The 27,849-nt window shown below is 44.7% G+C and overlaps 1 protein-coding gene across 1 annotated transcript; it reads right to left on the bottom strand.

Moving 5' to 3' along the window:
• Window positions 1-546: 546 nt before the first annotated feature.
• On the bottom strand, window positions 547-26,416 carry arfgef2 (ADP-ribosylation factor guanine nucleotide-exchange factor 2 (brefeldin A-inhibited)). Its single transcript, XM_079273880.1, has 39 exons — window positions 26,108-26,416; window positions 24,308-24,338; window positions 23,648-23,771; window positions 22,684-22,830; window positions 22,043-22,222; window positions 21,518-21,827; window positions 21,228-21,383; window positions 20,972-21,096; window positions 20,072-20,205; window positions 19,170-19,404; window positions 18,919-19,018; window positions 18,120-18,259; window positions 17,836-17,944; window positions 17,561-17,750; window positions 17,303-17,414; window positions 17,008-17,213; window positions 16,773-16,857; window positions 14,994-15,165; window positions 14,706-14,857; window positions 14,486-14,614; window positions 14,180-14,338; window positions 11,440-11,587; window positions 11,025-11,121; window positions 10,892-10,932; window positions 10,635-10,804; window positions 9,452-9,603; window positions 9,141-9,313; window positions 8,027-8,187; window positions 7,758-7,888; window positions 7,287-7,416; window positions 7,004-7,139; window positions 6,541-6,679; window positions 6,197-6,254; window positions 5,905-6,013; window positions 5,575-5,714; window positions 5,228-5,405; window positions 4,764-4,902; window positions 4,072-4,189; window positions 547-2,234 (listed from the first exon to the last, which is right to left on the bottom strand). The coding sequence occupies exons 1-39, from the start codon at window positions 26,280-26,282 to the stop codon at window positions 2,070-2,072; spliced, it is 5,556 nt and encodes a 1,851-aa protein (XP_079130006.1). The 5' UTR covers window positions 26,283-26,416; the 3' UTR covers window positions 547-2,069.
• Window positions 26,417-27,849: the final 1,433 nt, after the last annotated feature.

Raw genomic sequence — 27,849 nt, 5'->3', positions numbered from 1 at the left:
ATTGGTTTCACTGGATTTTATTTAAACGCTTCATAAAAGGTGGAATTACATATACACTTCACTTAAAAAAAAAAAAATGTCAGCCTTTTTTTGTCATTTCACTTCCTGTCACCAATTTTGACTATTTTGTGTAGGTCCATTACATAAACACAAATCCATTTTAATTCTAGTTTATACTGCAATCTGATAGGAAAACACTTTTTCAAGGCACTGTAGGTCTCGGAATACATAATTAGTGTCGTTCCATTACATAAAAATATAATTATAAGTTATATATTATATGATGTAATCAGCTCGGAAAAAAGATCCAAAATGGGTTGAATACTTTAGGCACTGTAGGTCTCAGTAAAGCCTGGCAGCATGAAAACATGCAGAACGAGAACTGGCTTTAGTGCCCTTGACCCGTGGCAGCAGGGAGAGCACAGGTGTAACATAACTGATGAAATGTTCACTGTGACTTCGCTGCGGAAGATTTAAAACCGAATCAATAGTCACTAGAGTGGATCAGAATTCAGGTTTATTGTTTATTTCACCAAATGTTTGGAAGATTACATCACAATATTATGTATAGAACCGTATAGCACTTTCATTTCTATGTATCTTACATTGAAAACTTTACAGTCTGCTTTTTTCATTTACTGTATGTATATATATATATATATATATATATATATATATTTTTTTTTCCCCTAGCTTTAGGGAAGAAAAGTAGACATCCATTGTTGCGAGGGAAGGAATGCTTCTCAAAAAATATTTAAATGCACTTTAAATAATTACATACATCCTTTTAAAAAAAGAGGCATGGAATAAACTACTAAGGATCCAGGATCCAGAGATTCCACTCTGTAGATGCGAGTTTTGGTTTTCGCTCCGTTCCTGAACCTCTCCGTGGTTGAACTCTGACCGTCGGCTGTGACACGACACCGACTGGCGTTCCAACCGCCCGGAACGAGTTGATACACTGCGTGGCGTTAATACATGAGCAAACGTCAGGCAACAGATGTGCAAGAGTGTGGGAAATACACAAGCACTGTGTCACCTTACAGGCCCAACTGATGGATTACTGGAGGATTTTATGAGCCAGCTGTAAATCTAAAGCAAGGAGGAGTTGACTCCATGTTAAGCCCTTCAGTGTAAGGCTTACTGGGCCAACGAACAAAGGAATGCATGGCAGAGGGAAGTAGGCAGTTTTTCAACCAACCCTTTCATTGTAAACCAGCAATTATCCTGAACAAATAATCATAAATCAAATTAAAGCAAGTGAGCAAAAATAAATATGTAAAAATCTCATTGACAAAGAATTATAAAGACAACAGGACGGCTGTGTCACAGAGAGCAGCGACGTCACAAACAAAGCAGCGGTAGATCTTTGATAGTGTTTTAAGAGACGCAGAGTTGTTTCAAGTCTCTTTAAAAATGGTAATAGCCCGCTGCTGAATAACACACACGCGTGAGAGGAAACACAGACATTAAAGTGACAAACAATGCTTTGGGACGGGCATCGAGACACAAGTTATCACAACGTATTCCGATTAGATCACCAAACTCACATTAAGGGCGACACTGATGGTGTCATCATTTTCTGACAGGCACAGGTGGCCGAGAGATTTTCCACAAAGCCGCAAATGTAAAGTTCATCGAATACACCAGTATCGTTCATTTGCTTTCAGCATGTACTTATACTTGTTTTGTTAAGTATTTGAGAAAAAGAAAAAAAAATCAAGTACAATAACAATAAATTATTTGTTTACAGATATTTTCTTGTCATTACAAGTTGGGATGATGAATGACAACAGTCAGCAGAGAGCGCCGGTCACAGTGCTGTTCACCCCCGAGAGACGGAAGGGAGGAAGGACAGGGCAAAGACTTCTCTGCAAGCTGAGTGCAGTAGAAAAGCTGAACACTGTGATGCAGACTCCTGAACCGACACCGAAGAGCTACAGTCTTATTGTCATCACCCTCTGTGATCGGTCCCAGTCCAGAAGAGGGGGCAAGTTCTCCCATGTGTCCACCTGTTACCAACGTCCACCCGCCATCACTCCATCCGCGGGACCCAGCCCCCGCTCGTTCTAGGATGCGGGAGTTCGGGCTGCCGTCCCCTCGGGAGCGGCGATGTGGAAGACGGAGCCGATGCGCAGGAAGAAGCGCCTGAGGACGGCCCGCAGCTCTGGGATCAGGTCAAACTGCATCATTTCACACAGGTGGGGGTAGTAGCAGGACGCATGGGGCTTGAACTGGAGAGGAAGTGAGAAAACATACATTGGCACCACGATTTTAACCAAGTGGTGTACTGTGTGTGCTTCAAAGGGGACACATCACGGAAAAAAGTCACTTTTTCCAGAGGTGAAACTATATATTTCTCACAAGCCAATCAGAGCAGACAGGGCTGGTTTTTTGGGAGAAGTCTTAAAGAGACAGTCGCTAAAATAGAGCGTTTCAAACAGGAGATTGAATAGAAGTATATATATTCAGACAATATGAGAAAAATAATGTGTTTTTGAACATTAAAGCATGTAAACGTGTTCTAGTATAAGCCCCAAATACAAGTATGAACATGAAAATGAGCATATGTTTCCTTTAATTCCTGCTAACCAAAGTATTTGCTAAATACGTTTCCAGTGTAATTGGATATATTTACAATATACAGGACAGAAAGGAGGAGCGGTTGTTCTGGGTATTGTTGGCCCCGCTGGGAGGCCGATGAGTTCACAGCAGGGTGTTAAATTAATGTGTCAGGGGGAGATTTCTGTCTTCACTGATGCATGTTTTTGCAGCTCTTAAGGGCAAATTCGTTGCATTACGAAATTGCATTCAGACAAATAAACACAATTTGTGTAGTAAATATTTGTTTTTTACAACTTGCCTAAAATCCACAGCAGGCCTTGCACAAGAGTCTGGTGCCGGCCAGTCCACGTGAAAACAATACTGCTCTAATCTATTGTTGATGCAGTGGTCAGTGTGGTATTGGCTTGTTTTTTTTTTCTAAAGCTGGCCGCACGGCGCCAACATTTCCTCCTGCTTCAAGCTGCATGCTGGGTTGTTTTCTAACGAAACAACTTTTAGTCTAAAATGCCGAGGAAAGAAACCCTGAGTCATGGGCTGCATGAATCATCGGTGAATCATACACTCACACAGAGTGCATGATTCATAGGCGACAGCTCACAAAAACATGAAATCAACACATAGGAAATATAAAAAAGGGTCAAATACATGTTTGACCCCCGTCCTTTTCAAACTAATGGACCTTTTATCAACTCCCCATGCTATCTTTTATTTCTGATCGTGGTTCAGATTTCATCACAGTTGGCCATATTTATGATCCAGAGCTACATAACGTTTGAGTCCTGAAGCACACCTGCCCAGCCTCGATCAACTACTAACGTTGAGCTGGAAGTATACTCTCTCTGTGTGTGTGTGTGTGTGTGTGTGTGTGTGTGTGTGTGTGTGTGTGTGTGTGTGTGTCATAGACATTATCTAAAGACATGACAGCTCCCCAAAAGTGAAGCCAAAACACTTCGATCGGTCATAAATCCTGCCCCCTCCATGTTAGTGGTCAAACTGTTTTTCCCCAAAGATGTTTTCTGTAATTTTAGGCAGTTGTTATCACGCTGATGTGTGCTGAAGTGTTCACTGTTAAATCAGTTATTTGATGTTTTAAAAACAGTTGTGATTGACAGCTACTCTGAGTGAAGGAGGCTTTAGAGGAGATGTAACTTCAACTTTCCATAACCGTCACGGGTCAGTGTGCAACAACATGTGTCAATAAATGTATGGATAGAGATATTACAGTTGTGTCTTTCCAGCCAAACAACTACCTCGTTGCTAACGTAGCAGCTAGGTGGCTCATGCTAACAAGCTGCGGCTGTGCTCTGCTCGAGATTGGCTCGGGGGAGGCGTCTCGACCAGTCGTCATTGCTGCGACTCCAGCCCACCCGATCTCCAGAAAAACTCAAGATGGCAGCCCCCGTACCCGTGATATTTTGGCTTCCCTTTTGTACAGTGGGAGGTGGAGAAGCGTCGTCCATTCATATGTATACAGTCTACATGGTGTGTGTGTGTGTGTGTTCCTGCCTTGTTATCGGGCAGCCGTAGCGTCCTGGTGAGCAGCAGCATCAGCAGGCTGTTCCAAGCCTCCCTGTGGCTCTCTGAGGTCAGACTGATGAAGTAGGCCAGAGCTTCACTACACACCCTGAGAGAGACCACCCAACACACACACACACACGAAGGATTATAACAAACACAACACTGACGTATCTCCACCACTGAAGAGGCAGAGGTGGTTGGTCTGTACCAGAGCTACTGCAGCACAATCATGATTATCACTACACGTCTTGAATTAAAGCACCAAAACACATACTCGTGATGTAATACACGAGTCAATTGCTGCGGTGCAGCTGCTCAGTGAAAAACACAAGGTGATTTGTACCAGGCTCTGGCATGCCAATACATTCTACCACACACACACACACACACACACACACGTCAAAACAGCTCACCCAACACGGAACAAACGCCAGTGCTGCACTTTTCTGCAAGGGACACAGCTGGTGCTTATTTATCGAAGGTTCAACATTTATGCAAGCAACAACAAACTGGGAACACCTCAGAGTCAGCAGATTAACGGTTTGGTTTTTTTACAATGCTTTTTCTGTCCGTTAGATCAGGAAAAAAAGCATTTTTTAAGGATAAGTCTGGTGATATAAATGGTGGTGTATCATTCTTATAAGTCAAAACAAAAGACCAAAACTGTATGTTGTACTCACAGCAGCAGGCGTATCTGGATGTCCGGCCACGAGGCCTGCAGCTGGAGGTCAGAGTACATCCTGAACAAGATCCTCAGGCTGCAGGCCAGACTGCTGGTCTCCTGCTTCAGCAAGTTGGGCTTAGATTTCCCTTTGAAGCCTGAGGGCAAAAAGAGACCGATCATCAGCAACAAAACCCAAAACAACAACAGAGGGCTTTGTATGGCTTGGTGATTATATTCTGTATCTGTCAAATAAAGGCAAAACAGTGATGATCTATGCAGGTTTCTACCTCAACAAAGACTTTTTAGGGCAGTGAGGTTAAACAATATATTTTAAGACACTGTGAGGGTGTCTCACTCACAAGACACCGTCTCATAACTTTGACATGACTCTCCTGTACGTCACATCTGTAGAACAAGTGCAAAAGACAGAGATAACTTAATGAACTGAGCTGTCCCGGAGGACCTTTCCTCCCCATCTACCTGCCCTCCACAGCGCTGTCCTCTGCTCGTTGTTAGAGTTGAAGTCCTTGGCGAAAGTGTGCGACTCGAGCAGGCAGTCCAGCAGCTTGAAGAGGTGTGCGGAGGTCATGTGTGTGTACATGCCTTGTTCTGAGCCCGCCTCGCCTCCCTCAGCCTCCGACTCCTCCACAGCGTCTCGCTGACGGGAGGACCGTTTTAGACAACTTTAGCCAAGTATCGCTGACAATTTGAGATTACACAGGGCTGTCCCTTTAAGCTTGTTTTAGTGTGTGAATTATGAGCTTTCACTTTTGCCAACACAAAGGGCAATTTTACAATCTATCGACACAGTAGCTGCTGTAACTTACCTGGGCAGCGGCCATGTTCTCAGCATCCTCCTTCTTGCTGGTTGCTGGGTAAAACACAATGTTGTCTATGGTCTGGATAAGTTCAAGCTGTACGACGCATTTAATCAGCAGCCCTGCAAACAGCTTCTGGTCCGAAAGTCCTTCAGAACAAAAAAAGAAAAACAAGTGGTGAAGAGACATGAGGGTAGAACTGACTTTGTAGTAGTCAGCGCAAATATGTGATGTAATCGTTTATTTTATCTATTTGTTTTTCAAATAGAGGTTCAGGGTGAATTTGCACTTTGCAGTGGGTATGAATGTGTGTGTGTGTGTGTGTGTGTGTGCACTCACTAGCATTGGACTTGCCCTTCCACGTGTCGTCGCTGGACATCTGGCTGTGTCCTCTCTCAGACAGAGCTCTGTCATAGCTGCTCTGGGACACGCTGTCGAAATCAGCATCCTGGAGACAAACGGCAAGGACATTCACAGGTTAGTGTCCTACTTCTGACACGGTGGGAAGGTTGGTAGGGAATATAGCAGCACTTTCACTGGCTGAAAGCAGCGCATCATGTTTCAAACCAAGTGTGAAGCATGTGCTGTGATTATTGTCAAGTTATACGAGTGCATTCGTTTATTTTCTTACAAAATGCTTGCCATCTGCAGTTTCATCTTCCTGTCCAGTCGGTCGCCAAGTCAACAAACTGAAAAGCAAACAGAATGGCAGATCAGGCGTGAGGTGATAACTTACAGCCTGTCACAGAAGCACAATAGCCTTCAACTACATTAGCCTCGCTCGTCGCTTTACTTCACTCATTATCTTCCCTCTGAGGTGCTTTCTTTGACTAGACAACTGTGAGTTTTGTCTTTAAAACAGTAACTATTGCATTAACATCTGTCTGAATGAACGCCATCATCAAGACGCTCCAGTGCAACATTTTTTAGCCGATTGAATTGAAGCGAAGTTGCGTGCAATGGTTCAGGACTGACGCGTGAGGGCTGGTGTTTTGGAAGATCTCCAGCATACAGGAGCAGGTGATGTTCCAGACCTCGGGGCTGAACTTCTCCCCGTTCAGGATCACCAGGTTCTCCAGACAGTTTGTCCCCGACCGAGCCAGCTGCTCGTAGTCTGTGAAGGAAAGGTTAATCAGCACCTTTGGAGAAACAGACAGGAGTGCCAGCACAGGACCAAAGCAACGCACTGCTGTGGACGAAGGCAGCAGTTAAATGTATTTTAGACAGCTAAAAATATTTATTTTTTTAACTGAAACACAATGCATAACATAATTTTTGTATATACCCTCACTGATCTATCACAAACTAGCAGCACCTAATCTGACCCAACATAGTGGGTGTTACCCCTCTGCCTTATGAGCATTATTGTTCTCTTTGTCCGTACAGATGAGCATTACAGTGTTCTGCTTCGCCTGTCTAAATTCATTTGCGCACCCACCTTGCCTGACACACCACTGTAGCTGTGTGAAAATGTCAGCCAGCAGGATTTCACTGAGAGGCTCATAAAACTGGGTGAACACGTCACAGATGGCATACAGAGCGTGGTTACATGTCGTCGTCATCCACTCGGTTTTCTGGAGGCAAACAAGAAACAAATGTACGTTAACATACGGTTTCTGCCTCTCCACATCACAAAAGAGGATATCCTTCAGATATCCAAGTGGCTTGTCGAGACACAGACAACCGTGGGACTTGACGGCCTGCTACCAGTGACCTCTGACCTCGGTCTGCTGCTCGGGGAGCTTCATGTTGTCAAAGATGCGGAAGACGATTCTGAACAGGTCGTGCCACCAATGCTTCTCGAAGGTGTGACCGTAGCTCTTCATGATCTCGAACATGACCGTGAGACCTCTGTCGTAAGCAGAGACAAAGAGTTCACACATCAGTCTTGTTGCGTCACAGCTCTGCACCCAGCAGGAGCAGAGAGGGCACGGTATGGGCTCACAGGCTCAGCATGGGCTCGTGATGCAGTCTGACAACACTTTTTAGTGTTAAATCCTTTTGTTTGTTTACTTTTCTTTCTTTCTATACGTTTTGTCCTTTGAAGCAATCGGGGCAGGTTAAGTACTAGCATTAGGGGGGTGGAGATTTTGTTGGACACCTCACTGTAGCTGAAAACACTTAAAATTCAAAATGGTCACCACAGTGAAATGACAGGTTGAGCAACACTCTACGCTGAGCTGTTTATCTACCTGGTCCGGACATCCAGCTTGCAGCGGTTGATGATACAAGAGAGCTCGAACAGAATGGGAAACCAGCCGCGGACCCACACCCGATCACCAGGCGCCACATTCATGTCATCACTGGTGTATTCCCTCAGGGCCTGGACGGGGACACATGAAGTGTAATGTTACATGATAAGGTTAAAAGACATCACATGGTGCTATTTGTAAATGACAGATAAATGACATTATCGTGTCACATCACTGCATCAGTACAGACACAACTCAGTTGTTCCCACCTGTGGCCTTTCTGAGACGTATTTCGCGCAGTGTCGTATGAGTCTGATGGCCTCCATGCTGGTGTCAGGAAAAGCTGCGTTGCAGACAAACTCAGACAGACACTTCACTGCATCTTGGAACGAATCGATAGCAGCTGCAAAGTGCTCCTGGAAGGTGTTCACTGAGTGATGGAGAGGGAACGAAGACAGGAAAACAAGAATGATTTGATCGGGTTATGAGATCTTAAGGAGGTACTTCATGGAACAATTTGCATGTGTTAAATCGTCAATGGATTGTAATGCAATTCATACAAACTAAGACACTCCCTGGTATTCTCGGTTGCCTGTAAATCCCTTTGGATTGATATATACCGTATGTAAAGGAGTCGGGATAGTTTTGCTGGGAAAAACCATGTTTATGCGCGTGCCTCTCCTCTTCAGCACCTCTGTAGCACCAAAAGCTAACATAGAAAAATACTGTCTTGGGTGGAAAACGTCATCCAATTCATCCAGACCACCGGAGCAGATCTGGCTGGTGAATTGGCTAGCTCGCCAGTTGTATATTACGTTAATCAGCTAATGTTATGAAGCAACCAATGGCAGATCCACACAGCAAAGCTAAATTAAAGCTAGCTGGCTAAACTTAGCATGCTCTCTAGCGTTAGCAAAATACTGTCTGAAGGGATGTATTGGTTAACTCGCCTGCCCTATCAATTCTCCAGCTAATGTGAGCCATGATACTAACATGTGTATTATGACAAATGGTGTTGATTTTGCTTCCTGAATGCCAAGAGCAATGGAAGGCAGGGGCCGGCCAACTAGCTAACTTTAACCTAGCCTGAGCTAGGGTTAGCCAGCTAGTTGTAACTTCTACACGGCATGGATCTGGCGTTGGTTGCTTCGTAACAAGAACGCTGACTGCAGTTCACATTAACGGCCACCGGTATCAATAATAACACGGATTTTCTGAAAGTTACATATAACACCTTTAAATCTCCTCACATTTTTATAAAAGCTTAAGCAGGACAGAGGATCCGTCTCGCCGTCAGCCGAGCAGTTTGAAACAGCACAACCTCTTGTCACAGTTTTTGAGCCAAAATGGCTGCCACGAGGAGAGCGCTGCAGTCATACTCACTGACAATGTGCCCAGTGGTCTGGAAGGCCAGCTCCACGATGGTCTCATCGTGGTCGGAGGCTGCCTGGTGAAACACTGAGAAGATGTTCTTCCAACCTGAACGGATGTTGGCCGCCTGGGAGTTAACCATCTGAGCCACACACCTGATCACCATGTCTCTGATAGTGGGGGACCTGGGGGGAGGGGGCAGTGTTATCGATTGTAAACAACCATTTGCTCTCTGAATCATTATGTAGCTTCTTACTATAAATATACAGAGGCCACTTGTGTACTGAGAACGTCTCTCATCTGGCCCTACTAGAACATATTACCTGTTCTTCTTCATGATGTACTCAAAGGGCCTGAGGAAGTCTTTCTGGAAGCGGAAGTTGGCCAGCTCTCCTTTCTCCAAGAACTTCATGGAGAGTTGCCTCAGTGAGTCCACAGCAAAGATGGCTACATCCTCGTTGGGGTTACAGCCCACCTAGAGGAAGACACGACAGTCATGAGTGGGGCTCAGCTGTTAGCTCAGCTATTCACTATGATTTGTTCCTTTCCAAGACAGTTTGGTCAACATGTGTACTATACACCCCAATTTCATTTAACATTTATTGTTTTTTTGGCCACATGGGGGAAGGGCAACAAGCAGACAACTTGACAAATGTTAACAAAAGTTGGTTATTTACACATCCAGCACACACAGAGCAACATTAGTATTCGTTTAGCGCTGTTCTGGCCAACATTCACTCCGACTGTACGGAATAATTACACAGTGATTTAAAATGGCTTTACTGATTCACTGTTCCATCCATTTTTGGATCTTTGTACCTTTGGGATTGGGACTTTTTACGTCCCTGTAGCAGAAATAAATCAGCAGGGTGTCACACAGTGTCATCCCGTTGTTACCTTCCTCACTAATTTTATAAATATATCAATAAATTTAAGCAGTAGGCTAAGTTACCGTGACATCACCCATTGGGTTGTGGACTACAGTTTTGAAGCATCGAGTTCGGTCGTCACCATCTTGTTTTTTTGTGTCACGAGTGGGGTGAGCCAAGCACACAAACACTGAATTTGTCATTTTTAGGCAACCATAAAGGTTACAATTCATTTTGCTGAACTAAAACACACAGTGAAAGGGTTGAAGTTGGAAGACGAAAACATGGACGATGCCATAGTAGCGACCTGTCAATCACAGTAAGCCCCGCCCTACAGTATACCCTGCTTTATGGTCTGTTTGACTCTAAATGGACCATCACTCACTAAATGAACATCATGCTGTGTTGAAGAAGACTTGAAACTAGAGATTGAGACCATAAACTCATGTTTACAATGTTTACTGAGGGAATAAATCAAGAGAGAAGTAGAGTCATTCTCTCATAGACTTCTATACAACCAGACTTCTTTTTCCAAACGAAGGAGTCGCCTCCTGCTGGTCAGTAGAGAGAAGGCAAGTTTAAGACACTTCAGCACATTGGCTTCACTCAGACCTTGCAAATCCTTTAGTCCACTGACCTTGTTGAAGTGGTCTCCTATGACCTGCCAAATCCGAGACCACTGCAGCCTGATGCGGTTCATGTTATAGTAGGAGATTTCCACAATCTTTTGCAAGCTGAACATCCTCGCCTGGTGCGCCGAGGCCAGTTCATCCATGGACACCGCGCACAGCCACCGCACAAAGTCCACTGGAAACAATTAACCAGCAACACGCCATGAATAACTTCTCTTTCTTTGTGATGTACACGAACAGAGATACTGAACGCAACACTCACCAATTGCATTTCCATCTAGTCTGGTGGAACCAGTGAAGATCCTGCAAATATAAAAGCAGCTTTAGTATTTGTAGGGAACAGAACCCTTCATTCATCATATAGATGCATTTACCCCATGTCATTAATGCCTTACCTGTCCACAGCTACCACCACACTCTGAGAGCTGGTCTCTCCTACAGACTCCTGGATGTGAGCCATCTGTCTCTTGTCCTGACTTCCCACCAGGTTACCTGCAACATCAAACATACAGTCAGGCATCACACATACAGCACATGTCTGGGACTTTCAGAAGTACAGTGAACAAGCTATTTATGCAGGAATGTATGTATGTTTGCTCTTATTTTCATTAAGAATGCCATTGTTTAAAACAATAGCTGCTTTGGAGTCAATAAAGTTAACATTGGCTATTACTTTAGAAGCACAACAGTAACTTGTAGTTTTGATGAGAATCCTCAAGATAGAGACACAGTTTATCCATGATTATAAGAGTTAGGGGTTGAATTGTGAATAGAAGTTCTGCTGTGTGCGTGCGTGCGTGCGTGCGTTACCGAGGCCCAGGGGCATGAACTCCTCTGTGCCGGAGGGTAAGCCCCTGATGCCGGCCTCCTTGTCCCGGACCACCCCTGAGATGTAGCGCGACTTCACCCCTGTGCCGATCAACTGGGCGAGCTCCAGCTGACTGATGCACCTCAAGATCTACAACACAAAGACGTCGCAAACAACTTTTAGGGGGTTGGATGGTTTATTTATTTTAGAATAGCTACGATCTTGTAAGTCATAATGAAAAACGCTCTCGGAATAAAGACTTGGGATCTCAAAAGAGTGAGTTAGTATCTCATCTCAAATAATCAGGATCTCATTATCTATTATTTTGAGATCGTAAGTCAACTGTTGAAAACTTATTATTATTTTGAGACAAGAAAGTAATTATTTTAAGATGCTATGTCATTATTTCGAGATGCTGAATCATTATCATAATCATTATTGCCATATAATCCATTTAGGTCTTGGTTCTGCTGGTTGCAATGGGCTTTCACAGAGAACGGTTTTGATCATGTTTGTATGAGAATGTCATGCTGGATCATAAAGAGGCTCTTCTATTATTAAACTCTAGAGCAGCGGTTCCCAAACTTTTTAGGCCGCGCACCCCCTTCTACATCCCGACCGGGTTCGCGCACCCCCCCCCCCCCCTTAATAAAAAAAAAAAAAAAAGAAGCAACAGAGCCTTTTAAGCCTTCATAGCCGCATAAGAATCGGACCAATGAGAGAACAGTTTGCTCGCGCGTGGCATTTGTTTACAATATGTAGTCCGCTGTTAAATGTTGCAGTGTGAACACAAACCGAACAAAGGAGCAACTGCAACATTGTATCATATTAATCCCTGAACCAGAACAAAGCAAACGAACTGAAGGTGTGAAAACGCCCTGAAACACTGCAACAAAGTTTCAATAACTTTCAGTGACACAAGGCGTCACTTTTAAAGAGCAATACGGATGGCGAGGACACACGCACAGGCTCAGAGGCAGATTATCACATTTCATTTACAATTAATGAGCGACTAATGTAGCCAGGATGTCTTCGGACAAAGCATCGATGCGGCGACACAGTGTTGTTGGACACCGGGATCATGTCCAACTTTTTTGCTTCTTTCTCCCCAATCATACATTCCACCATCTCTCTGGCAGCTGGCAAGCTCACGTCTTCGGCGATTGTGTGCGGTAGCCCCTTTCTCGCTATTCTGTGACCAGATATGAAGCCCGTAGTGCGTCATTTATAGACCCAACACATGAATGAGACTCCAGTTGTTTTTGGCTGTTTTGTAATTCCTCCAATTTGGATATAAACAATGTAAGGGGCTTTTGACTTGCACTGGCATGCTTGGTGTTCAGGTGGCGACGTAAATAAGAGCTTCAGACTGTTAGCCAGAACCTCACTGCACACCACGCACTGTGGCTTTGGGGAATCTGTGTTGGCAATCCAAGTGAAGCCCAGACACACATACTTTTCATCATATTTCCTCTTTTTTTCCCAGTCTGATGCTCACTCTCGTTTCCTATTTTTTCACCTCGACTCCGCGATGGGCCGATGTGCTCCCGATTTGTCTGTGCTATCCCTTCCTCCTTTTCGGTCTCCTCTGTCTCATCTTCCTCTGACTCCTGTTCGATTTCTTCACCCGGTCTCTCCCCAATAACGCACCTCTCCGTTCCCCTCGCCTCCGATTCCTCTCTCTCTCTCTGTCCCTCTCCTCTTTTACGACTGATAGCTTCAGATGTCCCACCTGACAGCTTTTAAATTAAAATTACATTTTTTTTTAATATTTAATATTATTACACCATTATTACGCCATTACACTTTTCCTCTCGCGCACCCCCTAGAGGCACCCCCTAGAGGCAGCTCGCGCACCCCCAGGGGTTAGGGTTAGGGTTAGGGTTAGGGTTATCATGACCACGTATCGTATTTCTCTGACAGCAATGTTCAGTGAGATGTTTCAAAATGCAATTTTTTGTGTGTGAAGGATTTATGTTTTGCAGGCTAATAATGAAGGCAACTAAACTATCTATGTCGTATATAAATATATGTGACTGCAAAGAAAATCTAAATATCTAACCATAATCATATTTATTAATTTCCCAATAATCCACTCACAACAGGCTGTAAGTAAACACTGGCAAGCCACCTGCTCGACTTTAACAATAGAAAAGTGTAAGACAGTGTGTGTGTATGTATGTATGTATGTATGTATGTGTGTGTGTGTATGTATGTATGTATATATGTATGTATATGTATGTATGTGTATATGTGTATATATGTATGTATGTGTATATATGTATGTATGTGTGTATGTGTATATATGTATGTATGTGTATATATATATGTGTGTATGTGTATATATATATATATATATATATATATATATAAACAAATTATTGGTTCTGACAGACTCCAATTATCAATGTTACAAAGCTACATTAGTCTGCGATGTAGCACTGTTGAATTGTATTGCAATAAACTGATTATAATGAGTGTTTTTAATAGTTTGTCTACACAATACAGCCTTCAAAGTGACCATACATTCAAATAAACACGTCTAAACACTAAAATGGAACGTACGCGAAGGTTTTGCAGTGCTGCTGTTTTACACTGCATTAGTTTTTATCGAGGTATATCTAATAAACTGGCAGCCGAGTGTATGTGCAGGTTATCTTCAATCACGAGGTATTTGTGAGATCCGATAATGCTTTTCCTCTGGGCTACTACTGCTCATAAACCCGGTTAGTAGAGACTCACCTCATGCCAGGAGTTGCCCAGGTAGTTCCCGTCTGTGTGGGCCACGGTGATCAGCGTCTTGATGGTGTCAATGTTCTTCTGCTTCATCTCCGTGATGCTGGAACTGGCCGTCAGCAGGGTGAACCTGGCCAAGGCTTGGACGTACGCGTCTCGCTCCAGCTACAGACAGGAAGGCCAGTTTACTACACAGTCGTAGTTTCACGCTGTTTTAAACACCAACAACGCTGAGCCAATAAAACAAGAATTATTGGCGATTCATGTGACCAGCTGAGAATAAAAATACACATAATTGACAGATCACCAGACCTGCATGTTGAAGATGCTGGCGATCCTGATGGCACATCGAATGCCCTCCAGACACAGCGAGGCCACCTCTGGGTCGTCACAGTCCTGCAGTCCCACGCTGAACGCTGCCAGCAACGGGGTCCACGCCAGCTACAACCGACAGAAGTGATTATATTATTACATGTCCAGTACGTCCACACACTGTTACGTTGCCTCTCTGCTTCAATCTAAGCAGTAGTACCTTGAACATGGGCCTGACATGCTCCAGGTGCGTAGCGCTGAAGAAGGGCGCCTGGGCGTGGCTGACAGCCTCCATCAGAGCTTTGGCGGTCTTCGCCATCTGCTCCATCTCCACGTTGTACAGCAGACGCCGCTGCTTCTCACTGGCCACATCTGGACACAAGAGGACATGAGCGTTTCGGATGTTTGTCATCAAACGGCTAACAGTGTCACAGAGAAGGACACCAGCCAGTGTGATGGTTTATTACAGCGAGTATTCCTGACGGAAAGAAGGGAGGGAAGTACTCACTCTGCTTGGTGGACTTCGGGGTGATGGAGATCTCTTTGCTCTCCTTCATGGCAATCTTCTTGCCTGCAATCTCATCGTATATGGAAGACAGATACTCCTCCGGCAGGTCCTTGCTGTCGTTGATACCGCGGTTCATCTTGATGTACTGCTCCTTCGTCATCTTGTTCTTCACCTACATACATGAAGGAGATTGAGAGAGGCAGTAGGAGCTCAGTTCAGCTGATTTACTGCACACACAAAAAGAGTGATGTGTGGGATTTTAACGTTTTTTACTCCTTTGACTCGATTATTACCGTCAACATAAAATTTTTTTTTTTAAAAGAATACATATGGGCAACGTAATAACTATTACAGGCTGTCATATCACACTGGTCTGGATCAGGAAGGTACAAAAACAGACTGTCGCTGCTGCTCTTTAGTGTTGTGGTGCTGTATGGAGTAGAATGCAACTTTTAATTTACTGCAATAGACTTTAGAGCTGTAAATAAAGTTATGTCACTGTCTAATATTGTCCCCCCCCCGGCTAAAGTCTGTATGTGTGTCACGGTGTGCCATATTTCACACCTGCTTTTCCCAGAATTTCAGATGCAATTTCCTCCGTCACGGCGACCTGTCAGCAGTGATAAATCAGATGCAGCAGCTATTTGTCGAGGGCTGAGACGGCTAAGGGCCCGCTGCCAACGCAGAGGACTCCGGTGAAGAAACGCAGAGCTGTCCAACAAAAATATTGAACATTGTCGGACTGTTGCCGAAACGCTACGTCACACGGCGTGGCGCTGCTGTGCCCGACCAAATACGAGCAGTCGCTGGTAGATTAATATGTGTTGCGTTAATACGGTTAGCCTGGTGATTGGAGTGTCATAAAATAAATAATAACTCCTGTCTAAGAGTGTTATAAACTACTGTACAGTGTTTTGCGGTCTGATAAGCCTTCAAACACACAGGTCTGTTACTGAAACGGGACTTCCTGCATCGTATTTCATGTCTGGGCTGAAACGACACCACTCCCCCAAAGCCTCCACTTATTTATTTTTTAATAAAAACAGGGCTGTTGTTTTTACAGAAGCCCTGAGAGGCAAGTGAGAAAAATTAATTCGAGTCTGATGTAAACAGTTTTGTCGACTGTGTTTATGATTGAAAAAGGTTTTGCCTGGACCGTCTTTAACTTCCTTTTGTTTGGCAGGAGAAGTCTTTTGAAGGTCTTTTAAGGAGAAGGTCTTTTGTTGTTGTGTTCAGGAGAAGTTTTCAGTGTTTGTTGTTGTAACACTAATTTCGGCCACAAGAGGCCGAAGTGCACCACTGCCTTGTGTGCTAGATAAGACCAAAAGTATTGATGCTTTCTTCTTTCTTAAACGTCTCCATGCACTCTAAACACATATGTTGTGTGTAAGCAAGTCATGTAACATTACGGTCATGTCTTTATTTTGGATAGATTGAATGCTTTTAGTTATTTTATCCTGGCAACTAAAAAATAGACAACTTACAAAGATTACCCTTGAAAAATCTTTTTTTTTGCCAACCAACTATTTTTTCTCACTTGCCCCTCGGAGCTTCTGTAGTTTTCATCTGAACGTCTTAAAATACATCTTGCATTTGTCAAAAAAACATGCATGTATTTTTACCGGTGCAGCTTTTCTTCCAATTGACCTGTATAAATAACAACAAACGCTATGTGAATCTCAAATACAGATCCTACCACAGAGGGACGAGACACACTCGCATACGGGACGATACACTGGCCCACATTTGGTGATGACAGTGACAATCCACCGTTCTCACCTGAGGACTGTGCAGGTCTGTGGTGAGCATAATGATGGAGTACGCCAGAACGTAGGCAGTGTCTGCACTGGCAAACAGGATCGGTCTACAAAAGTGGGCACATCGGGGAAACAGTTAGCTTGCTTTTCAATCAAACGTAAACCTTTGTGACTAAGAATAAAGAGACAATTTGACAAACACCAACCAATCCCGCCATGCCCTTATATTTCAGTAGGAACTCTGAGGTGGGTCTTACCCCTGGTTGCACTCCAAGTATCGAGCAGCAAACTTTTCCATCAGCCTGTCGATCTTCTGGGCCTCACCAGGCAGCCTGAAGCCTTCCAGGAACGCTCGGAGTGCTGAGACAAAGTCCCGGCCGCAAAAGTCCAACTGGTCCACGTAGCAGTACATGGCTTCTATGTTGAACTTGATGTTCTCGCCCAGGAACTCTCCCACCTGGGTCTGTGGATGCAGAGGGAAAGGGGCTTGAAAAACTGCTTTGTTGCCTGAGAATACAGTGTTGTATACTTTAAATGAGTGTAATCCCTCACGGTGTCCAGTCTGTCCTCCTGATGTAAGAACTGGGCGATGTCCTCGGCTGCAGAACCCAGCATGCCCAGGTCCTGCAGGTACTGGATACCTCGCTTTGGCTTCTTGTTGAAACTGGGGCGAGAGAGCAGAGGAAAACAATCAATGTTCATCTTCTCTAAACAAGTATTAAGTATAAACGGTGAAAACATTCCACTCTGTTCCATTGGTAACTGCTGATCCTGAGTAATATTGACCAGGTTGAGAAAAAAGGGACTAACAGTTCGATGCCGTGCTCGATGATGTCCTTCTGCTGTTTGATAACCTCGTACTGCTCGGGATGGTCCGCCTGCGACAGCGCCATGCTGGAGGAGACGGTGGAGTCGAGAGAACTGATGCTGTCTCGACGTCCCGCCAGCGGCTCCGGGAGCTTCAGCTCTGCTCCGTCGCTATCGGACGGATGCTCCTGGCCTGCAAACAGATCGCACGCATGTTTAGACTCCCTCCCCCTCTCATATGCATTGCTCTGCAGATTTACTGTACGCCACACACTTACCGAGGTTAGCTTGAAGGTTTGGATTGACATACATGTCTTTGCTCCACTCCACCATACACTTGAGGATGGACACCAGACACTCCAAACCCTTTTTACGTAGGCTCAGCTCCTGTGGGTATTAAAAAAGATGATCGCTTACACATTAATATGAATAGTAACATAAAATACGAATGTGAAACACTGAACCACCTGACCAGAAAGATACCTCTTTCATCAAAACGTGTGCTCCTATGGTGTTGATCCTTATATTATGCAACAAAGGGACACTGAACCCTTGTTTGTACCTGCAGAGGAGTCATCCCGAGCTCCTGACCACTCCGGCCCTGAGCGATCTTGGACAGGTCGCTGACAAGGCGCTCGAAGATGTTTGCTGCATTCAAGTCACAGTCGTAGTTCACGTAGATGTCAACCACGCACTGGGCATCTGGGGGGGGGAGGAAGTACATCTCTTGAGATACAGCAGGGCGATAATGCGATCAGTAAATACAATAATGACTCGATTTGCAGCACTGTTTTCCTGCACGGAGAGAATCAAGATGGCTGCTCAAATGCCGAGCCACTTTTACCAAAACCTGGCCAACAATGTGTTCAGCGCATCTCTGAAATAACAACGTCAGCATCACTCCGGAGAAAAGACGGCATGGTAGGATGATGCGCAACAACACTGCTGGAGCGCCGGGTGTGCACGTGACTCATGCTGCTAGAACACATGATTACAGCTACAGCATGGTCGTGGGAAAATATGAGAAGCAGCTACCACCGCGAGAGTTAAGCCCGTTACAGTCTTGCACCTTGTTCGATGAATGTGAACTGTCACATGTTGATCTCTGAAAAAGCTCCGGTCTGAATCTAATGCCGGCGGATTAAGACAAAAGTTGAAGCAGCACAAGTTTACACAGGGATTAAATGCCTTGTTCCGCATTATCAAGATCACTGGGGTATAATTCTCACGTAAGTATCATTTCCATCAAGTATGAAACACCATCAAACATTCATGCAAATTGCATTAAAGATTGCATTCCATGTCTGACAGGGCCGTAGTTTGACTGTGTTTGTATAAGTCATGCGTCAGTGGATTTGTACCTGCACAGATGCGCGTTAGTGTCTGGATAACCATCCACTTGTGCTCAAAGGAGCTGGTCGAAGTCTCCAGGATGGTCAGAAAAATCTCCCGGAAAAACACCTGAGGCAAAATGGACGAGAGAGATTAAGTGTCAGTGTGACTCTTTGATCAAACGAGCTGCAACAGGTACATTTCTCTCTTCGGTCTAAGATGTGCCAGACAAAAAGACTCGGCACAGCAAAGTCTGTTGCCTGTTACTCTGAGTCTGTACCTCAATCTGCATCTTCAGGTGGACCTTGAAGTGGGAGAGCAATGTGAGGAAGATAGCCAGCGAAAGCTCAAAGACCTCAGGCACAGAGGAGACGCCGTTTTTGGACAGCGCCACGCACAGATACTGTTTGATGGCGTTGACGAACATCTCGTGAGTGCGAAACACCGGCCCGGCACCCTGCAGCACGGAGAGCAGCAGCTGCAGGGACACAATCTTGGAGCGCAACTCGTGGGACCTGCAGAGGAGAGGGATTGTTACACTGAGGAGGCGCGCGCATACATATATATATATATATATATATATATATATATACATACATACATATATACACACGTATATACGTATATACACACATATATATACGTACATATACACATACATATATATACATACATACATACATATATATACATACATACATAAGTTGAGAGAAACACAAGATACTTTGGTATGATGGTGGTCCGTCGTGGTATTTATTTAATGTAGGTCAGACTGACTTCTTTGTGAGCTTCTTCCGGGCTCAGTTTACTCAGGCCTATTCACACCGACGGGCTCAGGGTCTAATGTTACAGTAACTAGAGACGACAGCCACACCACGATGGAGAAGGGCAAGCTAACCAGTGGAGACTGAGCTGAAGCCCTGTGCGTAAGCCAAAGGCCTCTGTTTGTTTGGGCAAACTGTTGCCATCTAAGAAGACCAAAGGTGTGTCAAGGAAGGTTTTCAGAGTACAAGCGTTGGTGATTCAGGATGCGTTTTCCCATCATCGATTGAAAAACTGTTTTTTAAATATCTTCATGGTGTGATGTAAAACAGAAACTTGGCTGACTGAGATAAAGTAAAGCAGACTGGTTGTTGCAGAAGTAATCGTACATTTAGACGTCGTATGAAACAAAGCACTCACTTTGGGTCCGGAGGTCCTTCGGCCAGAGGCTTCATGGAGAGTTTGCACAGAGAGCGGAACACCAGAAAGGCGTCTTTCTGCAGGATGTGAGAGAACCGGGCGGCACCGTGGGGTCCCTGCAGGGCCTCAGCATCCTGAGACAGACGAAGAAAGTCTGTCTTACTTGTTATGCAAAACAATACGACAACATAAAAAAACAAAAATACAGCAACAGCTCGGATTTGTCTGGCTCTAACCTTTTTAGGTCATTTTAAAACTTTTCTTGTTGGGTGTCATGGTGTCAGTGTGGCTGGCTGGCTAGTTAGCTCGGTAGCTTGTCCTTCTCCAGTGTGGCGGGGAGTGAGGCGGAGTGCTGCCACTGGCCAGCAGCCCGCTGTGCGTCCGTTTGCCCGGCTAGCTAGCCGTCTGCTAGTTAGCTAACTAGCTCGCTAGGTAATTCCACCATGCTTCAATGGTACACTGGCTGAACAAAGTTGTCACTTATCGGGTGACAGCAATGTGCTTTCCTACGCTGTGACGAGAGTGTGTGGATGAAGCATTAACTTTATAAATTGTACTTATTTACTCTGGCTCTCTCTAACCTTCCTCCGACTCCACTGCTCGTTTTAGTCAATAAAACCAAACCTCAATGAGTCTTCGACTTGCCACAAGTCAGCTCAGTTTACAAGGAAGTTAGCCCGCTACAACGGCCCACTAGTCTTAACCAGCCGGTCGGGGCCCTAAGTGATCTGTAAAAAGTGATTTCCGGCAAAGGGCTAGGCTAAAAACAAGCCGAGCCAAGTCTGTTGTAGGCCACATTTTGGTCTTTGTTTCGGCTCAAAAACTGACATTTATGTAAAAGTTTGTTCTCATTTCGAACCTGTACTGCTGTTTAATAACTAATGTGTTACCACTGCTCACCAGCATATCTGTGGAGGAAACAGAAGCGCGGCCCTCAATGATGCCGTTCATCTGCTGACCCTCTGTTCTGACTCTGGGGGGAGCAACTTCTGTCTCATCGACAGGGTGGGCTGGGTGCTCACCTCCTGGAGGAGAGGCCACAGTGGATATTATCAGGTCATGACCAACAAGTGAATTGACAATTATCAGAACATAAGAGACAGAGGATGTAAACGAGAGAATAACTAACACACAACATAGAGGAGTAAGTTCTGACCTGTCCCACTGAGCACCTGTGTTGGCGGTTGCTCTCCCTCCACTCCCTCAGTCGCCGATGACTCTGGCGGGTTTGGATTGCTCTCTGGTTTGTCCACTTCCTCAGCTGTCTCAGCTACTGCAGGAGGTGTCTCCACACCATCTTCAAAAACTGAATCTGATGCAATTAAATAAAGAGTATGAGGATTAAAGAAGCTATTCTGTGAATAACTTCAAAATCCACAGGTACACCTTCAGATAATCCTTAAAGATTTAGCGAGAAAACAGATTGTCAAAAACGTTGACACATACCTCTTGATGGCGTGACCTGTTCCGCTCCATTCATCGGAGCGCTGTCGCCCTCAGGTTCTCCATTGATTGACGGTGCGTCTGGCGCTTGGTCCTGGTCCGGGTCCGGGGCTGGCGGTGGGGGCGTGGAGCTGGTGGTGTCTGTGGCAGTGAGGTCCGGAGAACTGGCTGCCGGGGATGGCGAGCCCTGGGGCTCCGGGGTAGGCGTCCGGTCAGACCGGGGGGAGCCAGACCTCCGATTACCCGGCACCGGAGACGGGTTCTGCTGGGGCAGACAAAGCCGGTCCATCTCCTGCTCCTGGGCCTCCAGAGCCTGTGGGGGCAGCGTAAGGAGAAGAGGAGCCATGTAGATGAATTGTTTTATAAAAAAACGGAAGTTGGATGTCAGGACGTTTGGAAAAATTGGATAAAAATAAATTGTTAAATAGTGGTGAGCCTGTGATTCCACATTATTTCAATTAAAACGTCAAGTTACAACCTCTACGATCGGTTGTGTGGACAGAGAGTAACAACATTAAATGCACTGACAGCCTGGTTCTCCATGCGTGTGAAGATAACGTTGAGCATCTGCGTGAGAGTGGCCTTGGCCGTGGTCTGGTTGATGAGGTTGCGGCTGGCCAGGTAGATGTTGTAGCAGGTCCTGACAGTGAGCAGCACCGTGCCCTCATGAATCTCTATGTGCGGGGAGGTCACCGCCGTCAGCAGGGCCTGGACGGAGAGAGACGGAAGTCAGGAGTTATCAGGCAGGACGTCTTGTTTAGAAGATGCTGCCGCTGTACCTGCTGAGTCACCACTCGACTTCCCTATAAAAGGCGCGTAAAAAGTTGCAGAAGTGCAGTTGTCGTACTCATTTCGATGTTAGTCAAAAGATGATGATTAAAAAAACATGATATATCATTTTGTCTTCAAGTTTGGATTAGACAGTGTAAACAAACGTCACCGACATTCAGGTCTCAGTCAGCGGTGACTGTAAGACAAACATGTGGATTATCTGCTATGAATCTTTTGTCAACAGTGATAAAACGGAGTGCTTCTTACAGCAGGAGAGACTTTGCCCTTGCCAAACAACCAGAATGTGTATTTCATTCAGAAAGGGGAAACTCCAACAAGCGGCAGTTATCAATCATCTGAAGGCTGCCAGATGTTCGGTGAGGCGCCAACGCGTATACCTTGATGATCTGTAGCTGGACTCCCTCGTCGGTCTGCGGGCCCTGGAAGCAGTTGCAGACGGTCTCCATCAGCCGGTCGATGAGCCTCTTGCCCGGGGTTCTGCTGTCCGGGGCATTGCCTGTGATGTGGCCGTACGCGATCAGCTTCTACCGGGGAGGAACAGTGCACAGGTTAGAGCGGCAGAGCGAGTGTGGAACTCTGTGAGCAGGTCGGGGTCTTGTATTGTTCAAGCCCAGTGAGTTTCGGGTTTATTTCAGTGTTTGTGTTTCTTAATTAGGAGCATGTGAGAAAATCATTGTGTGTTCGCAAGTGTTATTACAGGTTCATTTGATCAAAGATGAGCGTGTGTTTAAAAGAGGCGCAGAGCCAAAGATATCCTGACCTTTAGAGTCAAGTATGGGTCAAGTCCCAAAACGCTGGGTCCTACATTTGCCATAATGCAACTATGATAATATGAACAATAAAACTACATTTTAAGAGGATCTTTCTAAACGAACCCACAAAGTGCTTTACATGGGTACATTTAGATTAAGACAAGTAACACCAGCAATTACAGGGACAGAAATTAAACAAAACGCACAGCAGGTACACAAGGTGTAATACAAATGTGAGTCTGAGTGTGTGTGTGTGTGTGGTCCTTCAATAATTAATTTTCATTCCAGCACTAGCACACTGAATGCAGTCTTCTTAGTCAATTATAACCAATTTGACCAAACAAGTGTAGCGACTATGAAAAGCTACAAGCAGATTAAAGGATGGCTTGTGTGTGTGGAGCCATTGTTCCAGGTGAACTGCAGGAGTGTCAAACAGGTGTAACAAGATCTCCCCACCAGCTGCTAACCAGCAGAAGATGGGTACAACAACCAATAACTACCTGGCAGTGAGAAAGTGAAGCAGAAGATGTTGAGATTGTTTAACTGTACTCGTGTGCACACGCCTCTGTGTGTGTCAGTGAATACTGACCTGCAGACAGTCCAAAGAGGTGCTAACTATCCGGGGGGACTTTGACTGACAGGCCAACTCGAAGGGCAGCACGTATTTGTCCGCCTCGATGTAGTTGGCTCTGGGTGGGACCACGGTACCATCCCTGCAGGGTACGAGGAGAGCAAACAGCTGGGTCAACTACAAACATGGTCCCATCGAGACTTGAAATGGCAACTCCAGTAGATGTGAATAGACAACGTGCTGTGGAAGCATTTTACTGTACATCTATATCTTCACAGTGCAGAATGTGACACAGCCTTAAACCTTAGAAAAGCATAATGTTGAATAACTGTTTGCCTATAGCAGCAGAAAAAAAAAATATATATATATATATATATATATATATATATATATATATATATATATATATATATATATATATATATATATATATATATATATATATGCTGAAGGCTGTTTGAAGTGCTGCTGATACACTCCAAAGTAGCAAATCACCTTAGTCACAAATCACAGAGAGCAGGTGGGGTTTACTGCAGACTGCTTCAGGGCAAACCTTACCTTGTCGTCTTGCCTCGCTTCACAAGAAGAGGAAAAAATAATAATCACAAACTAACTGCTGTGCGTGCATTCATTCACTCATTCATTCGGGGAAAACTGTGTGTGCATAACAATACTTACTTTTGTTTTTCGAGCTCTGCCTTGATTTCATCTATGGAGGGAGACAAAGGAGATTAAATGTCACTGGAGGCTGAACTTTGACCCTTGGTGTGACATGATTTGACCGTAGATCTGGGGGGTTACTGGGCCAATCACAGATCTGACTGACTTGTCAGTGTACTGTTGTATATTGAGCAGGATTTAATCTGAGACTACACCCATGTTTCATTGCTAATCCCATTCGGTTCAACTGAACATCATCCCTCAGATATTTGTTCTCTCTCTTATTACCCGCATCCCCATTTCCATCTGCTCTGCTATCAGAGGTTTTTCTCCCTAAATCAATTTCTATTTCTTCAGACTTCTTTAACCGGCATTGATCTGTCCATAGCTGTACACACACTACTCAGATACCCAGTGTCGCAGCCTCCAACAGCGAGCAGTGGTGCGCGTTCAGCCTGATTGCGACCAACCAAATTGATTCTGCTTCACAACCTACGTGGTGGCGGACACTACTGCACTCGAGCGGAAATTAGCTTGAGCAATATTCACCACACATGTCCGTCCCCGTAACAGTGGTGAATGCATGACTTGTCATTTCATGTCATAAAAATGTGTCAGCACAGTTCCTTTCTCAGCGACTTAACGCTGGACCTAACTGTAGAAAGGTATTCATAATACTCGTCGCCTGGATAAGCTCTAGTGTTTCACTTAACGAAACAGCCGTTAAGAACTAACCTCTCTTTCCACAGTATGCATATTTAATCACAGGGGCAACAGATGCAAAGGCCTGCAATCCACAGCGCAACAACTTTGATATTTGAACAGAAGAGCACTGAGGAAGATGAGATGTTTATGTATCTGTAGTAAACAGTAAGTCAGTGTGACCATGCAACACAAACATAGGTCGTGAGAGGAGTCGAAAAGGAGTGTTGTGTTCTACTGGCATCATGAATAATGAGTGTGTCACTGGCAGACATAGCAGCTCTAACACACAGACCCCTCGGCCCACCTCTCACGTGGTGCTGCACTAAACTATACCTTAATAATGAAGCACAACTTCCTGGTTTGTCAATTTCTCAATTACCTGCATTGAGACCAAGAGAGAGGCACTGTGCAAAAAACAAATATTAGCTAACTGTATCCGTCAGTACCACTGTATACAAAGTACTTGATTGTGTACTTCGTGTCACAAGCTGTTAAAGCCTCTATACCAACAAGGTATTGTTCAATTTGCACAACAAGCATATGACAAGAAGGTGGGTGCATACAAATGGGCCGGGCACCTCTCGCTAAAATATAAACAGAAATATGACGATACGGTGAGGAGCCTGGTGTGTGTGTAACACTATCCGCGGTTGTGTTGAATGGAAAAGCACGGGCGTCACAGTATCCTGGAGTTGGGTAGCATCCTGTGTGTCTGGGTGCAGAGCAGGACTGGGCTGTCTGGCTGGGTGACAGTGCTACGTACAACACTGGGATTGGTCTGTTTGGCTAGCTAACCTAGCCGTAACTAGCTAACGAGAGCTATCCATTAGCTTGTTTAGCCGCTGACGTTGACAGCGGCGACGGTGGCGTGAAGGCATGATGAAAGCATCGTAGAATGAACAATAAGACGTGAGAGTGATGCCCCACACACATAACGCAGTCTTGCAGACGCCAACGGGCAGCTAAATAGACGGCGAAGGCCATTCAGATGCTAACGCGAGCGCTAGCTAACTGGAGACGTTGGCTCTCCCTCGTCTCTCAAGACGTTTCAGTGAAGCCCGACATAAAAACACGGTGCTCGGATAAAATAGTACACAAAACAAACCCACTTACCAAGCGCCACCTGACAGGCTTTTCGAAGCTGGCTGTTCTGGCTCCTCTTCACCTCCTTATCCGAGAGGATTTTCTCCAGCGCCCTAGACAGAAACATGCTCTTGGTTTTACTGTTTTCAGCCTTCGAGTGTTGCTGTTGCTGCTGTGGTGGCCTGTATTGTTGTTGCTGCTGCATCTCTCGGTCTCGTTACCGCTTCTCTGTCAGGCCGTCATTCTCGGCCTGGCCCTGGCGAGTAAGCAGGTGTCAAGGAAAGCTAACGAAAGCCAGGCTATCGGTGTCAGTCGAGTCGCTACCTCAGCTCAGCGCCGCCATGCTGGTTACACGTCATGTCACGTGACTCCCAGCTGTCTGGGTTTTGACATCAGCACCCTGAGGAGTAGGTGACCTCCCAAATGGGGTCAAATAGTTCTCATAGTTAACGCACGGGACCCTGAACACCACATGCAGCAGACGTTGTAAAATATATCCGGTTAAGTTATTCGTCGATGAGCTCTTAACGTTACGCGAGGTGAGCCACAGTTCGCAGTCTTTCACCGCTGGAGCAAATCAAGCGCTCCCAATGACAAGAAACGCTGTTCCTGAAATGTCCTGCAGATGTCACTAAAGCACCACAATGAATATAAAGTAACAACTACCGGTACTCAGTTTATGTATGAACTTCACCCAGCGTCGGAAATACGAGGGCAAAGGGCAAAAATGCCCCTCAGAATTATAATTTTGCCCCTGATAACACTAGGAGGGGGGCAAAAAATGCCCCCATAATTTCCTCTGATAATTTAATTAACTTGTCAAAAACATCGTAGCCTACATGACCCAGTGCAGTTGCCATAGAACGGTTTTGATTTTCGCCTTGACTGATGTTGCGTGTGCGTGAAACACCGAACTTTCTAAACAAATAAATAAATGGAACGCTTCTTAATCAGACCTGTGACTGCGGTCAACTCAGCAGTCACTTGCATGTTAGTGCACCGAGCGTTATATGCTGAAATTCACGGTAAACGCATTCAAACGGCGCAGATCGGGAGCGAGCGAAGGACTTTTAAAACTAGCGGAAAGATTAACGTGAGACAACATCCGGTTTCTTCAGACAGACGAATATCCGGTTTTCAAAATAAGATGCCAACAAAGTATACATATTGCATAATGGGAATTAGATTAAATGAATTACATTCACATTAAGTATAAAACATGCTGCCTGCATCTCGTGAGTTAAAGGGAAAATACACCTAAATTGTGCGCAGTGTCTTCATTCTTTGATTTGAGGGTTGCTAATGAATAATACCTGACTGACAGTCAATTAAGATATTTTACTCAGCAAAAAACTCTGAACTGAATTTGGACCTTCAAATGGGACATTTTTAAAATTTTGAAGGTGCTCTAAAAATGTTTTTCTCAAAAATTCCATACAATGACTAATGCATATGTTCAGGACAAAAATGGGTAATATCACAATATTTTGAGGTGCTACAAAAATATCTTTCTCAATAATTCCATACAATGACTGATGTATATGTAATCAAGGCATCGTTGACTTAATAATTGTGAATAGTAAATAATAATAAAATTGAATATGATTGTCAGATTTATGTTTGTTATTCAAAAAATCTAAGAAAACACTTTGAATCTCTAGACTACTGCCTAATAGTCTTATTGCTATTTGATGACAATTGCTCATATACTGTAAGCCTAAATAAGTATATTCATTATTTTGAACAAAGGTTAAATGTTATTTCACAAGTTT

The sequence above is a fragment of the Melanostigma gelatinosum genome, assembly GCF_949748355.1.
Source record: "Melanostigma gelatinosum genome assembly, chromosome: 8".
Lineage (NCBI taxonomy): Eukaryota > Metazoa > Chordata > Actinopteri > Perciformes > Zoarcidae > Melanostigma > Melanostigma gelatinosum.
Note: the sequence above shows the minus strand (reverse complement) of the source record. Positions and strands in the feature narration are given on the sequence as shown.